We start from the raw sequence: 14333 nt of genomic DNA on the forward strand, positions 1-14333 counted from the left end.
TTCATATCAAACTACAATCTTTATTAAAGATTCCAAATCAGCGAACAACAATAAAGCATGAATAAAACCTTTAAAGAACTCAAGCTGCTTTCAGCAGGATATCTTATTTCCACAAAGACGATATATTTGTGCGGACTGGTAATTCTTTGGAAGCACAAGTAATCCTTTTATCCATTTTTATTGTTTATCAGTATCATAAATTTGTGCAACGAGTGACAACTGAGAGCCTGACGACGCTCAGCAATCTCACATACACATGTAAAACATATCACAATCAGAGCAAAAGGAGGAGTTTGTATTATATTCCATGTTTGGTGTTTCATATACTTGCCATGTCAAACTGATGCAAACTAGGCCTATCGGTTTGCTCTGCTTGGCCAAATTTCGCGCGGCTAACAGTGAAAAGACGAGCAGTCTTGGCCCGGTCCGCTCTCAGCCAATCGAACGCCTCTAAAAGCTATAAACGCTGAATAATTCCGTTGGCCAAGGCTCTCCACGCCATCTTGTCAGGTTTACGCTCTGTCTCGTCTTACGCTTTTTTTTGGCTATTAAGCGTATTCATTTGGCCTTATTTTGCTGCATGCGGCTTGTCTGTATTAATGAAAACACAATACACATAACTCATATTTCTAACAACAATCAACAACCATGTCATGTCTCAAAAAAAAAAAAAAACAAAAAAAAAAAAACCCAACATACCCTCTCCCCCCATCCAATCCCTCACTCACTCTCCACACCCAATGTGAGAGTGTGTATCTTTCTGCTGAAATAAACGACTGCTTTCATGTCGAAATCACCTTGCAGTGAACAGACAATAAACCATTAAGAAGGAGAAATATAAATCCAGTAAAGAAATACGGCATGCTTTCTGATAGTTTGTGAGCGATAAACACAACCCCCATACAAAATGTTCCCATTGGGTACACACTCTCCACTTTTATAAGTTCCTATCACCAATACTTGAAAAAAAAACCTGGAATGCATACGTATTAATTCAATAAAACCATTTTGATCAAACGCATATGAAGACAAAGCTTTATTAATGAAAGAAAGATTTCTTTTTAATAAAAAAAACAACAAAAAAAACAAATGCAAGCAGCTGCAGAAAGATCATCAGCCAAACAAGAAAACCAACCAAAAACCCCTTTTACAATGTAATAGAGGATAATCCCCCTTTTATTGCACATCCATTATAATCAAACCGATTAAAGAGTCACGATATATGTTGTGAACACATATTTTTTTAAAGTAAAATTGACACGTTTTCAATTCATTCGGATGAGCCGATAAACCGAGGTCCCGTGTGCAGCATGCACTTAGCGCACATAAAAGAACCTACGGCAACAAAAGGGTTGTTCCTGGCAAAATTCTCTAGAAAAATCCACTTCAATAGGAAAAACAAATAAAAACTGCACGCAGGTTAAAATATTTTTTAAAAAAAAGAAAAAAGGGTGGCGCTGTAATGTAGCAACGCGCTCTCCTTGGGGAGAGCAGCCTGAATTTCACACAGAGAAATCAGTTGTGATAAAAAACGAAATACAAATACAGTACGGAACTAGCAGCCAGGCAACTGTAATGCATCTGTGAACTAGATGCACTCACAGCCTGTCCAAACCAAGACTGCCCTGTATCAGTTTTGCCCAGAAAGCTGGTGAGAGACCACCAAAATGTACAAGGAACTTCAAAGTTTCCGTTCTGAGCAAAGGAAACTTTCTACAGTCTGTATGACAGAATTGGAGAACCTTTACCAACCAACCAGCAGCTGTTCTGTCTGAGATAAAACATTTTTTTTCTTCTCGTTTCAAGAATGATGATGACAGATTTTTCCACACACACACACATGGATTAAAAAAAAAAAAAACATTACAGGCATGGAAACTGTTGTTTATTCTTGTTCACAATAACATAAATAATATATGTAGATTTCTATTATGACAACATACATAAACATTGATCACAGGCATTCTGAAATCACAAAGCACAACTGTTTATTTTCTTTAATTGAAAAAAAAAAAAATCTTGACTCTAAAATTCCAAACATCTTTTCAAAAGCAGAGAAATACCTGATGGCTCATACCGTACAACACAGGATGGAAGAGAAGAAGAAGAAGAAAAAAAAAAAAGAAATCTGCTGGTCAGTTCTGGATGCTGGTCATCTTGAAGGTCCAGGCCCACTGGCAGGGCAGGCGGCTGAAGTCCATGATTGGCAGGGTGATGACCATCCCCTGCGTCCCGCCGGACTTCTGGTAGTCCAGGTTGCCTGGGTAACCCAGCAGAGTGACGACAGTGGTGGTGCCTGGGGCGGGGGCTCCCAGGGTCAGACTGCTGCCTGAAGGCCACTTCAGAGTGATGGCATAAACTGTTGTGCTGCCCCCGCTCTGCTTCATCGTGTACCTGGGGGGTGGGAAGGGAGAGGGATGCCATTATTTGTCTGTACAGCTAAATGCCTACCCCAAAATACAACTACGGTAACAGATGACTTAAAATCAAGAACAAACGGAGCCCCTGGTATGCCATTAAATAATTTGGTGCTGCAAGCAAGATCACTGTGCAAGTAAGAAGCATTCAATCTGAAGAAGAAGACAGTGCAACAGATTACCAAGTCCACCCAGAAGTATCATCACCCATCGAAATGGACCCACCTGACTTCCTGCTCAAATTCCTAAGTTCTCTGATCAGGATACCAGCAGAGACAACAAGTCAACAACTTCATCCAGGAGACCAGACATACTTCATCTACAGCTTTTAAATGACGTGGCAGCCACCCTCTGGCTGATCTCAGCCTTTATCCGTCAGACTCACCGGTCTGACTCACCATCAAGCTGCTGGCATTAGAAGTGGACACCCCAGCCCAAATCTTCCATATACTGAAAGAAAATTGGGGAGAGCAGGACACCACAGCCATTGCTGCTGCCTTCACCAGGCAGGAACACAACAAGGAGAGGGTATCCCATCTTCGATATCTCTGGTTCAAGGTGAACCAGGCTGAAGATGGGATGCTGTCCGTGCCAGCAACCATGCTCCTCAACATCTTCATCAGAGGTCTTCAGTCAGCTGCACTCGGGTGACATATCAGATGTTTCAACCAAGTCCACCCAGACACCACCTCACCTCCAAGATAATGAAGGAGGCCCAGCGATGGAAGTGGGAGGACAGCGCTGATGACTCCAGCCCTGCAGACATTAACCTTGACACCACTGATGCCTGCTAACAAGCTCAGCTGGCAGCACTTGCTACTGAGGTCATCAGTCTGAGACACCAGCAGCAGCCCTCTGTGCCAGGACACCTGCCATGACCACCAGGACCTACACTTCACCTCAGCTGTGCTGCAGACCGGGACCCCCCCGACCGTCATTGCTGCCTCTGGTGTCAAAGGTCTGATCACACTGAGGACCGCTGTCACCACAAGCAGCAGTACATGAGGGAGTCCTTGACAAGGAAAGGCCAAAGACAGAAAAGTGCCACACAACCAAGGGAAAGCCCCATGTCATACCTGCTGCCAACAACACACCTTCCTCTTGCCCTCAGTCCCTGCTGCCCAGGCTGTCTCCAGGAGAGCTGTGCAGGCTTCAACAAGCTGACCCCACCACTGGGCCAGTCCTGTCCACCTGGCCAGCCAAGCCAGCCTTCAGGTCCAACTGGCAGACCAATGTGCTGGCCGACTTGTCTGCAGGAAGGGCATCTTGTTTTGTCAGGTGATGGACCCTAAGCGTGGGGCATGTGAGCAGCTGGTGCTTCCCAGCTCACTTGGCCCTCAGGTCCTGTCATCGCCACACTGCCACACCGGCCACCAGGGCTTCCAGCAAACTGCAGAAATGCTTCAGCCACAGGTCTACACCTCCCAACTACCTGACCCTACCCTTAGCCTCCAGTGCACCATCATATAGATAATGCTAATGATTTGTTGCTCAAATTGCAGCTACTTCCAATGCCGGGTGTGTTAACATATCCTGCAAAACCATTACTACAGTATATGTTTCTGTTCTTTGTACAATTTAATAACTGGATGAAAATATTATTGATAAAAAACTGATACCACAGAGCAGAAATGAGTGACCATAAGTAAATACTATTTCTTTTTTTTTAATGTACACAGATAACAGATAGTTGTGGTTGCTGAATTCTGACACTGCAGTAAAAGTTTGACAAGATATGATTACATACGCAGTATTGAAACCATACTACTAACAAATCACAGCTCTAATTGCAGCTACTTTCAATGCTGGGTGTGCAATTGTGTCTGGCCAAACTTCTCCTGCACACTGGTGTTGAGCAACCACATATACATACAATACTAATATTTACCGCTGGTTTCAACACTGGGTGTGTAATTACTTTTGGCCAAACATTGCCAAAGTTCAGCAGCCACAAAGAAATAATACTAATAAGTAATATACCATATAGTAAAAACATCACATGGGGCCGAACACTTACCAGACGTCCAAGTTGAGCTATCACATTGACAGGCGTAATAGCTGAATGGTTAAAGCGTTCGACTTTCAATCTGAGGGTCCCGGGTTCGAATCACGGTGAAGGCGCCTGGTGGGTAAAGGGTGGAGATTTTTCTGATTCCCAGGTCAACATATGTGCAGACCTGCCAGTGCCTGAACCCCCTTTGTGTGTATACACAAGCAGAAGATCAAATACGCACATTAAAAGATCCTGTAATCCATGTCAGCGTTCGGTGGGTTATGGAAACAAGAACACACCCAGCATGCACACCTCCGAAAGCGGAGTATGGCTGCCTACATGGCGGGGTAAAAATGGTCACTCGTTTATATACGAGTGAACGTGGGAGTTGCAGCCCACGAACGCAGAAGAAGAAGAAGAGCTATCACATCTAAATGATATGAATGTATTTTATACACTTAGTTTTAGAACTTACCAGACGTCTGAGTCAAGCAGCCACATCTAAATGATACAAATATATACAGCTATTTTCAATACTGGGTGTGTACTGAATTAAGGCCAAACACTAACCAGACATCAGGAGCTGAGCAACCACATACAACTGATGCTAATAAGTAACATATATCACATGGTTCATACATATCCCATCTGGCCCAACATTCACCAGACCTTTGAGTTGAACAACCAGAGCTAAACAGTGCTGATAAATTCATCACGGTGGGCCAGACACTGACCAGACGTCGGAGTTGAGCGTGTCGTTCTGATAGGTCCAGGGCCGGGAGCTGTAGATGGCCTCCCCGTTGACCTTCATCCACTGACCCATCTGCGTCAGCCGCTCCTGATAGATGGGGGCGATCATGCCGTACTTGGTGGGGCCCACGTTCATCAGCATGTTGCCGCCACAGCTGTGACACATGACACACAAGTGGGAGAAACTTGATTTTTCCTCGCTTTTAAAAGCCCAGCTGACCACACAGGGCGGTATCAGGGCTGAAAAACTGTGCATTTTGGTCCAGTAGAAAACGGCACACACAAAAAAAAAACTTGGAAAAAAAAACACCTAAAAAACTTGGAAAAAAAAAAAAACCTTGGAGAAAAAAAAAAAACAAAAAAAAACCCACCTGGCCAAAAACATCAGGCACAAGTACAGTCACACTCATGTGCAAAAACCTAGAACATGTTACTGACGCTGACCATTCACTCAGATAAGAACGTTCTGGTGTGCAGCCTGCAGAGGATGGTCTCCCCTTTCCTGTTTCCAAGAATGGAAGGAAGAAATGCTTTGTGATCAGGAACGATCTGAAATCATGCACTGTCAGTTTGGGAACTCAGTTCTTCTTGCCAGAGACATTTCACACACAACTGAACCTAGGGCTTCAGGTCTGTGTGAAAAGTACTGCGGTGCGAGAAAGTGTCCACAGTGTGTCATTCAGGGAAAGTTCAGCTGCTACTTTGTTGCCTCAAATGCCCCCCCCCCCCCCCCCATGACCAGGGATATTAAGAAGTGACAGTGAAATGGCACTGTGAAAGGAAATGGATTTTATCTTTACCTTTTGTTGATTATCGTCCAGACGACCGAACAGGGCTGGAAAACTAACTACTGATTCCTTAGGAGAAAAAAAAAAAAAAAAACATGGAAAAGAAAATTTGGCACAAGCACTGTCTTATTCATGCATGTAAACTGAGAAAATGCCTCAGACATTTACCATTCAGCTTTTTTTTTTTTTTTACCAAAGGATTAAATAAACTAACCTGAACAAAAACATTCTATGTAACTCAAAAATCATACATATGGCAACAGGCATACAAAACCAAAAATTGCCCACCTCACATGTTCTTGGTGCAAAACCGATCACAACATGAGACATTAACTCACTCAGTACGGCCAGTCCTCTCTTCTCCTCTACACAGACCCCTCGGATGTCCAGTGGGTGTCTGAACAACCCATCCTTTAGCTTCCGTCGTCAGAATTGTGGTATTCTTTGTCAACATTCACCTCTTCAGTGTAAGAGCCTTCCGCTTGCAATATTTTGATGATGGTAATTGGGGTGAAACGCTGTTAACGTCGCCTCTTTCGCCGTTCGTATGGAGAGAGTTAAGAGTGTCCAATTATCCAGTCCAGATAGAGACAAAAAATATGAACAACTCCTTGAAAAAAAAACCCAAAAAACATGTGAACTGACCAGCAAGGCAGAAAGTAGGAAAAGACAACAGAAAAAAGTCAGAAACAAAGAAAGCGACAGAAAAGAGGCAATTTCTTGCACAGAATAACCAGACGGTTGGGACAGTTTTCATACCGAAAGAGCATCCAGCCTTCCCTCAGACAGCAGAGAAATGGGTTGATTTGAAATGACTTGAGTGCCAGTTAAAACAATTCACCCACACCAACCAAGAGGTAAGCTTATTACCCCCCCAGCCCCCACCCTCACACCCCCCACCCCCATCATCATACCTGACAGTTATGACAAAGGTGCTGATCAAATCCTCCATGGACAGGTAATCTTGCAGGCGAGCGTTACGACGGAAGCCCCACGAATACTTGTCAATCGTCATGGCATTTTCAAACTTGCGGTTCTGCTTCACCCCTGCAAATCATTGTGCAAGTCCTTGTTGAAAAAAAAGAAAAAAAAAAGAAGAGATTTATATGACTTATATGCTGAAAGGATGAATGTCAGGCTCCGAAATATGCAATGACTGAATGAGACTGGCTATTCACAACTTCACAAAACGAAATGTGTTTATAATGTACAATTCCTTGCGGACATTGCACGAACAGCTTCTTCAGCATTCACGGGCTGCAACTTCTACGTTCACACGTATACATGTACCAGTGGGCTTTTACATGCATATCTGAGAGAGAAGGACACACACACACACACACACACACACACACACAAGCACAGATATGATATACATACAAGCATGCATGCACACAGAGACTCACGTGCACACAGTCACACCTTTTCCCATCCCTTCCTCCCTCCTTGCCCCTCTCCCCTCTGAGTACTAGTCCTCTCTACCCCCTTCCACTTTTCTTCTTCTTCTTCTTCTTCTTCTTTTTTGCCATCTAATTTCACTATCACTTAACATGAAACACTCAGTGGGAACAGCATGTCACCAATATATATATATATTTTTTTTAATCAGCAGACGCACAAACATCAACGTCATCATTTGTATTTGTATTTGTATTTCTTTTCTTCACAACAGATTTCTCTGTGTAAAATTTGGGCTGCTCTCTCCCAGGGAGAACACGTCGCTATACTACAGCGCCACCCTTTTTTCTTTTTTTTTCCCCGCGCGCAGTTTTATTTGTTTTTCCTGTCGAAGTGGATTTTTCTACAGAATTCTGCCAAGAACAACCCTTTTGTTGCCATGGGTTCTTTTACGTGCACTAAGTGCATGCTGCACACGGGACCTTGGTTTATCGTCTCATCCGAATGACTAGCATCCAGACCACCACTCAAGGTCTAGACGGTTTCAGTTTCAGTTTCAGTAGCTCAAGGAGGCGTCACTTCACTTCGGACAAATTCATATACGCTACACCACATCTGTCAAGCAGATGCCTGACCAGCAGCGTAACCCAACGCGCTTAGTCAGGCCTTGAAAAAAAAAATGAAAAAAAAAGGTAAATAAACAATAGATAAATACATAAAAAAAGAACTGCTACTACTAATAATAATATGTATAAGGCACAAAAACTTGATGAAGTCAACTACAAGCGTACATAAATAATCACTCCACTATCATGGATGAGGTGAAAGAGAGATGCTGGGAGTGGTTGGGCCACATCCAGGGATGAACAGATCCAGACATCTGTACGCTCCCTGCAGATGGGCACCACAAGGGAAATCAAAGTGTAGGCAAACCCCTAGGCACATGGAGAAGAAATTGTAGAAGTGGAGATGAAAACAGCAGGCTAGACCTGAAACGAAATCAGCTGGCTCGCTAAGATCTGTACTGTATTTGTATTTGTATTTCTTTCTATCACAACAGATTTCTCTGTGTAAAATTCGGGCTGCTCTCCCCAGAGAGAGCGCGTCGCTACACTACAGCGCCACCCATTTTTTTGTATTTTTTCCTGCGTGCAGTTTTAATTGTTTTTCCTATCGAAGTGGATTTTTCTACAAATTTTTGCCAGGAACCACCCTTTTGTTGGCGTGGGTTCTTTTACGTGCGCTAAGTGCATGCTGCACACGGGACCTCGGTTTATCATCTCATCCAAATGACTAGCGTCCAGACCACCACTCAAGGTCTAGTGGAGGGGGAGAAAATATCGGCGGCTGAGCCGTGATTCGAACCAGCGCGCTCAGATTCTCTCGCTTCCTAGGCGAACGCGCTACCCCTAGGCCATCACTCCACTCCTCATGCTCCAGCCGCAGCAAAGAGGATTCAGTAAGTGAGTACCACACAAACAGCCTGAAAGATTAAAAAAAAAAAAAGAAAAAAAAAAGACGACTGACCAGGGTTGTAGCGGTCAGAGCAGGTGAGGAATCCACCATGATGACAGGAAATGCCCCTCCCCCATCGGTCATTGGTCACCACACTGTCCTTCACAGGACTGCACACACACACACACGCACACACACGCACACACACACACACACACACGGCAAGTTTCAAATGGTAATCAATGCAATCAGAGAGGATTCCCCCCCCACCCCATCCCCTGCTCCCCTAAAATTACATTTAATTCAACATAATTCAACATAATGACCCACTGTTGCAGACACTGTCAGGGGTCTGATTCCTGCCCTGTGCAAATTACCGCTCCGCCCAAACAAAGAGATCAAAAATAGCTATGGATAATGGTCTCCCTTAATATATATCCTCACTTCCTGTTTTCGTATGTAGTGTCCTCTTTTCCAGCAACCATCTTCTGTCCCTGCAGCCTATACACCAAACGTCAAAGTTGTTTTTTGCAGGTGTTTTTTTTTTTTTCCCTGTGTGATTCAAATGGTTTCAATTTCTATTTTAACAAGTTATCATTTAAAAGAATGTTTTTCTTTTATTCCTGCTTATACTAGTATATGTCCATGACATTCGAATGAGATGATAAACCGAGGTACTGTGTGCAGCATGCACTTAGCGCATGTAAAAGAACCCACAGCAACAAAAGACTTGTCCCTGACAAAATTCTGTAGAAAAATGCACTTTGATAGGAAAACAAATACAATTACAGGCAGGAGAAAAATTACAAAACGTGGGTGGCGCTCTCAGTGTAGCGATGTGCTCTCCCTGAGGAGAGCAGCCCGAATTTCAAACAGAGAAATCTGTTATGACAAAGAGAGCAATACAATACTATACATTATGCCCTATTCTTTCTCCTTTATTTCCCACCTGTCGTTATACAGCCAGGAGAGAAACACAGTAGAGTTCCAGTAGACGTCTGGTGCCTCCCAATCACCGTCCGACCAGACCACATCGGGTTTGTACTTGTTGACGATCTCGTACAACTCTGGCATCGTCTTTTTCTGTCAATATGAGCCAGACACAAGGCGTATAACTACTGTACAACACATGAACATTTTGACACATTGGAAATAGCTTTTTTTTTTGTTTTCTGTTTTTTTGGGGGGTTGAGGGGGTTGGGGGGGGGGGGGTAGCATGAAGACACAGCACATGCCTCACAAAGAATAAGAAAGAACAAGCATTTAGTAGGTGTCAAAAAGAAAACACACTACACAGACTCAAACAGACGCATATATATATATATAACAGAGTTGAAAAGAACAGTTATTTCAGTCAAAAAGTGCGCACATGCGTGTTACTGTCTGTGCTCATGAGTGTGAGATAATGTGCAAAAGTGTATTTATGTTCCATGACGACACACGATTCACAAAGAACACAAACATTACATGCAAACAAAGACGTACAATTACACAGACATGACTCACAAAGAACACGTATACATCATTCAAAAGTCAACAAACACAAAACAAAAACCATGACACAAACCAGCCATGACTCACAAAGACAAAGTCCTGTGTGGTGAAGTTGTTGGCTTTGTCCTGAAGATACAGAGGGTGGAACCACTCAAACAGAGAGTGGTACAGGCCAAACCTCAGGCTGCTGTGGTTCTTCACCGCATCCGCCAACTCCCCTGTGGAAAATTCACTTATTCATCACCATCTAGTAACATTCGATTTAACTTTTGTTTAACTGTTGCGCCGCCAAGTTTCTGTGTAAAAAAAACACTACCCAGTGCCAAACATTTTAAACTCAACGCTCTCACCCTCAGTAACACATGATTCTGTTCATGTCACTTGTTCATTTCAAACTCGGTCAAGAGGGAAAAGTAAGTCAATTTTCCATAGCACAGGAAATTTGGTTGCAGCTGTGAAGCTTTGTTCCAAAGTGAAAAAATGGTCCGTTCAACATGACCCCTTGATGTCCACTAAAGCCATCTATGGTGGTGAAATATCTAGTCAACTTAAGTTACCTGTCACAGTGAAAGAGTTCAGCCCTACTTTGCTGAACCTTGGTAAATAATCATATATATAATAACATATAAGCATGGCATAAGGCTGAAGGAGTTACTTTTCTCAAACCATGTGTTTAATAATGATTAACTAATAAGTATTAATATTATAATACTATCTTTCGTTATGTTACTACATAAATCATTGAAAAGTACACCCAGCTCTTTAAGTCTAACACAACTGTCCTCAGGCATCTGTGTACAAAGTTTTCTTATCTGAAAGTGAAACCATTTCGGTTTAACATAAAGAATTTTACTAACAAAAATCAACAACAAAAAACAAAGACATTCCAATCATTTTTAATGTTCATTAATGTTTCATTTTTAAGTTTTTCATCTCATTTTAAACATCATTATGGATGTACCACTGTCTTTGAGCACGTTATGATACAGCTTTGAGCTTTTCAATATATAGGCATAAACTTTTTCAATAACATAGACATATATATTCAAACATTTATCATTTTCTACACACAACTTTATGTTCATTTTTCATACACTCTTCAATTTTTTTATTGCTGATTTATAACCATTAAAAGAAAGAAAATTAATATTGATATTATGCCTACATTTGATTTTTTTTTCATAAAAGATAGATTGTCTATTAATTTTCAAGCCAAAAATGTGCAATACACTAACACAGTGTATTCCTTCATTTTCCCATGCATAAAACTTCATCCACTGCATCTACTGCTTCAGTGCAAATTTCATCCTGCCAGGAATAAATCAACTGAAATATGACATTTATCAATACAATGTGTATCAACAGACTCACCAACAATATCTCTGTTGGGCCCCACATCCATCGAGTTCCAGTTGAAGGAATACTTGGATGGCCAGTTGGTGTACCCTTCATGGTGCTTGCTGACAAACACAACATACCTGCAACAATACCATTCATAAGGCATTAGTCTCAACAGCACAATCAATTCTTTAATCATATTAACTCACTCGGGACGACAAGTTTTCTCCCTTGCTTTTCCCCCACAGACGGCCCATTTGTAAGGGTTAGGAAAAAAGTTACAAAAAATACAAAATACTGTGTAAGAAAATGAAACTTTCAGAACTGGTTTATTATGTGTTGAGCTATTACATGTAAAAAAAATCAAATTTCTCATCTTATTTTTACAGTTTTGCCATATGTAGAAAATACTGCCAATTTTTCACCCTGAATCACCATACCCATGCTCGCTTTCTGCATTAAATTCGCTTTCTTCTTCGTCATCATCCACCTCTTCAATGTCCGACCCTTCAGTTTGTAGCATTTCAAGTACTTCGGCAACCCTAAAACATTGCCGTCACTGCCTTGTTCGCTTCACAACATTCCGAGAAGAGGCCGCTTTGCTAACAGGCTGGCACGTGAGCAGACAACCGGTCAGTGACTTTGTCAGCGTGTGTGCGAGACAGGCCACACATCCCATATTAACCAATCATACTGTTCGATTGTGGAGTGACCCAGAATAGCGCACTCTGCTTGGCTAATCACAAAATCACGTGTACAGCGCATGATGGAAATTTACTTTCGGAGAATGCTATTCCATTCCTTCGTCCGAAACCGAATACGTTTTGTGTAGGAATGCATGAGCATTCCTTCGTCCGGAAAGAGTTAACCATGTAAAAATAGTATAAACGTTTACTCCTGGGTCTTCATTTTAACTGTTTCAAGAAGGCATCAAAACATGCCGACACATCTTTACACACAACACTGCATATGAAAAGCATAAAAACAAAACAAACAAAAACAGGGATGGGAGGGAACTGGGAGCAGATGCCTGACCTGTGAATACAGCATTACATGGTATGCACAATGGTACTGAGCTGAAATCTCCAAGGTTATGGATTACCAAGTTATATAAAATCCATCTATCTGTGGTGTGTGTGTGTGTGTGTGTGTGTGTGTGTGTGTGTGTGTGTGTGTGTGCATTCAGTGTACATGTATCATTATGCACGTATGCCTACACTTGTTTGCTTTTGCTTCTGTGATTTTCATGTAATTTTCTGTGATTCACAGAGAGTGTGGGTATGTAAGAGAGGGGTAAGATATAGATAAGATCGATGTAATCTGATGTGTTGATGATGTGTTGAGAATACTCCTGTTCAAATTCCCCTCACTTTGCACCAGACGAGTCGAACAGCTTAGCCCACTCGTCCGCTTCGAAGAACTCTGCAGTGAACTCTTTGGCGAAATCGGCGTAGGTGAAGTCAGGTCGGTAGTTATCCTGCATGAACTGTCGGACAGCGGGCGTGGACTGACCTTTCCAGGTCCACCAAAACCACTCCGAAGAATAACTGGGCACGGAAAAGACTCCCCAGTGGATGAAGATTCCCAGTTTGGACTCGTCGTACCAGCTCGGCAGAGGTCTGGAATCGATCGACTTCCAGTTCGGAAGGTAGTGAGTCCCCTGACACACGGCTGTCAGAGTCAGTAAAATCAGAACGCCCCATCCGGTTTCTGCCGCCATATTTGTTGACTTTACAGTCTGTATCATGTGATAGGTGATCACGTGATTGGTAACCTGCTAACTTCCGGTTGATAAAAGGGAAGGCACAGACCCCCCCCCCACCCCCCCTTTTTTTTTCCTTTTTTTCCCTTATATATATATAAATATAACCCATGGGCGGGGGAAGGGAAACATTTTTAACGGGTGTGTGTGTGTGGGTGTGTATGGGTGTGTGTGGGTGTGGGTGTTTATATCTACACTATCTCTGCTCAGTTTTTGTTTTGTTTTTTCTCTCTCTCAGCATTTGGGGCTGGCTCCCAAGGCCGGCTGACCAGAGCGTTTAGGATCAAGAGTCAGGCATCTGACCCCTCCTCCCCCCTCCTTCACCCCCTCCCCCCCTAGGTCGGGGCCCCTAGTTACCTTGCATGTTCTGTTTGTGTTTGTATTTGTATTTCATTTTATCACAACACATTTCTCTGTGTGAAATTCGGGCTGCTCTCCCCAGGGTGAGCGCGTCGCTACACTACAGCGCCACCCCCTCCCCCCCCCCCGCCCCCCCCCCCCCCCCCCCCCCCTGCGTGCAGTTTTATTTGTTTTTCCTATCGAAGTGGGTTTGTTTTTGGGTTGTTGTTTTTTACAGAATTTTGCCAGGAACAACACTTTTGTTCCCGTGGGTTCTTTTACGTGCGCTAAGTGCATGCTGCACACGGGACATCGGTTTATCGTCTCATCCGAATGACTAGCGTCCAGACCACCACTCAAGGTCTATTGGAGTGGGGCTGGAGAAAATATCGGGCGGCTGAGCCATGATTCGAACCAGCGCGCTAAGATTCTCTGGCTTCCTCCAGGAAATCATTCCACATAAGCCATCACTCCACATAATAAAATGGCCCAAAGTCTCAGTTTACTATCCACCGTCGCCCGTAAATAGAATACGGATGCCTCAACCGGGCATGGCCACAGCGGACCTAATAATATTAAGTAATCAAGACTGAGGCCAC

At 43.0% G+C, this 14333-nt stretch overlaps 1 protein-coding gene across 1 annotated transcript; it reads right to left on the reverse strand.

Annotated features, from left to right (window-relative positions):
• Nucleotides 1-13378, reverse strand: LOC143299405 (alpha-L-fucosidase-like). The gene is made up of 8 exons (XM_076612586.1): nt 13004-13378; nt 11667-11773; nt 10383-10513; nt 9751-9884; nt 8874-8971; nt 6863-6995; nt 5145-5315; nt 1-2394 (listed from the first exon to the last, which is right to left on the reverse strand). Exons 1-8 carry the CDS (start codon nt 13351-13353, stop codon nt 2136-2138), a joined length of 1383 nt encoding a protein of 460 aa, XP_076468701.1. The 5' UTR covers nt 13354-13378; the 3' UTR covers nt 1-2135.
• Between the last annotated feature and the right edge of the window lie 955 nt (nt 13379-14333).

The sequence above is a fragment of the Babylonia areolata genome, chromosome 25, assembly GCF_041734735.1.
Source record: "Babylonia areolata isolate BAREFJ2019XMU chromosome 25, ASM4173473v1, whole genome shotgun sequence".
Taxonomy (NCBI): Eukaryota; Metazoa; Mollusca; class Gastropoda; order Neogastropoda; family Buccinidae; genus Babylonia; species Babylonia areolata.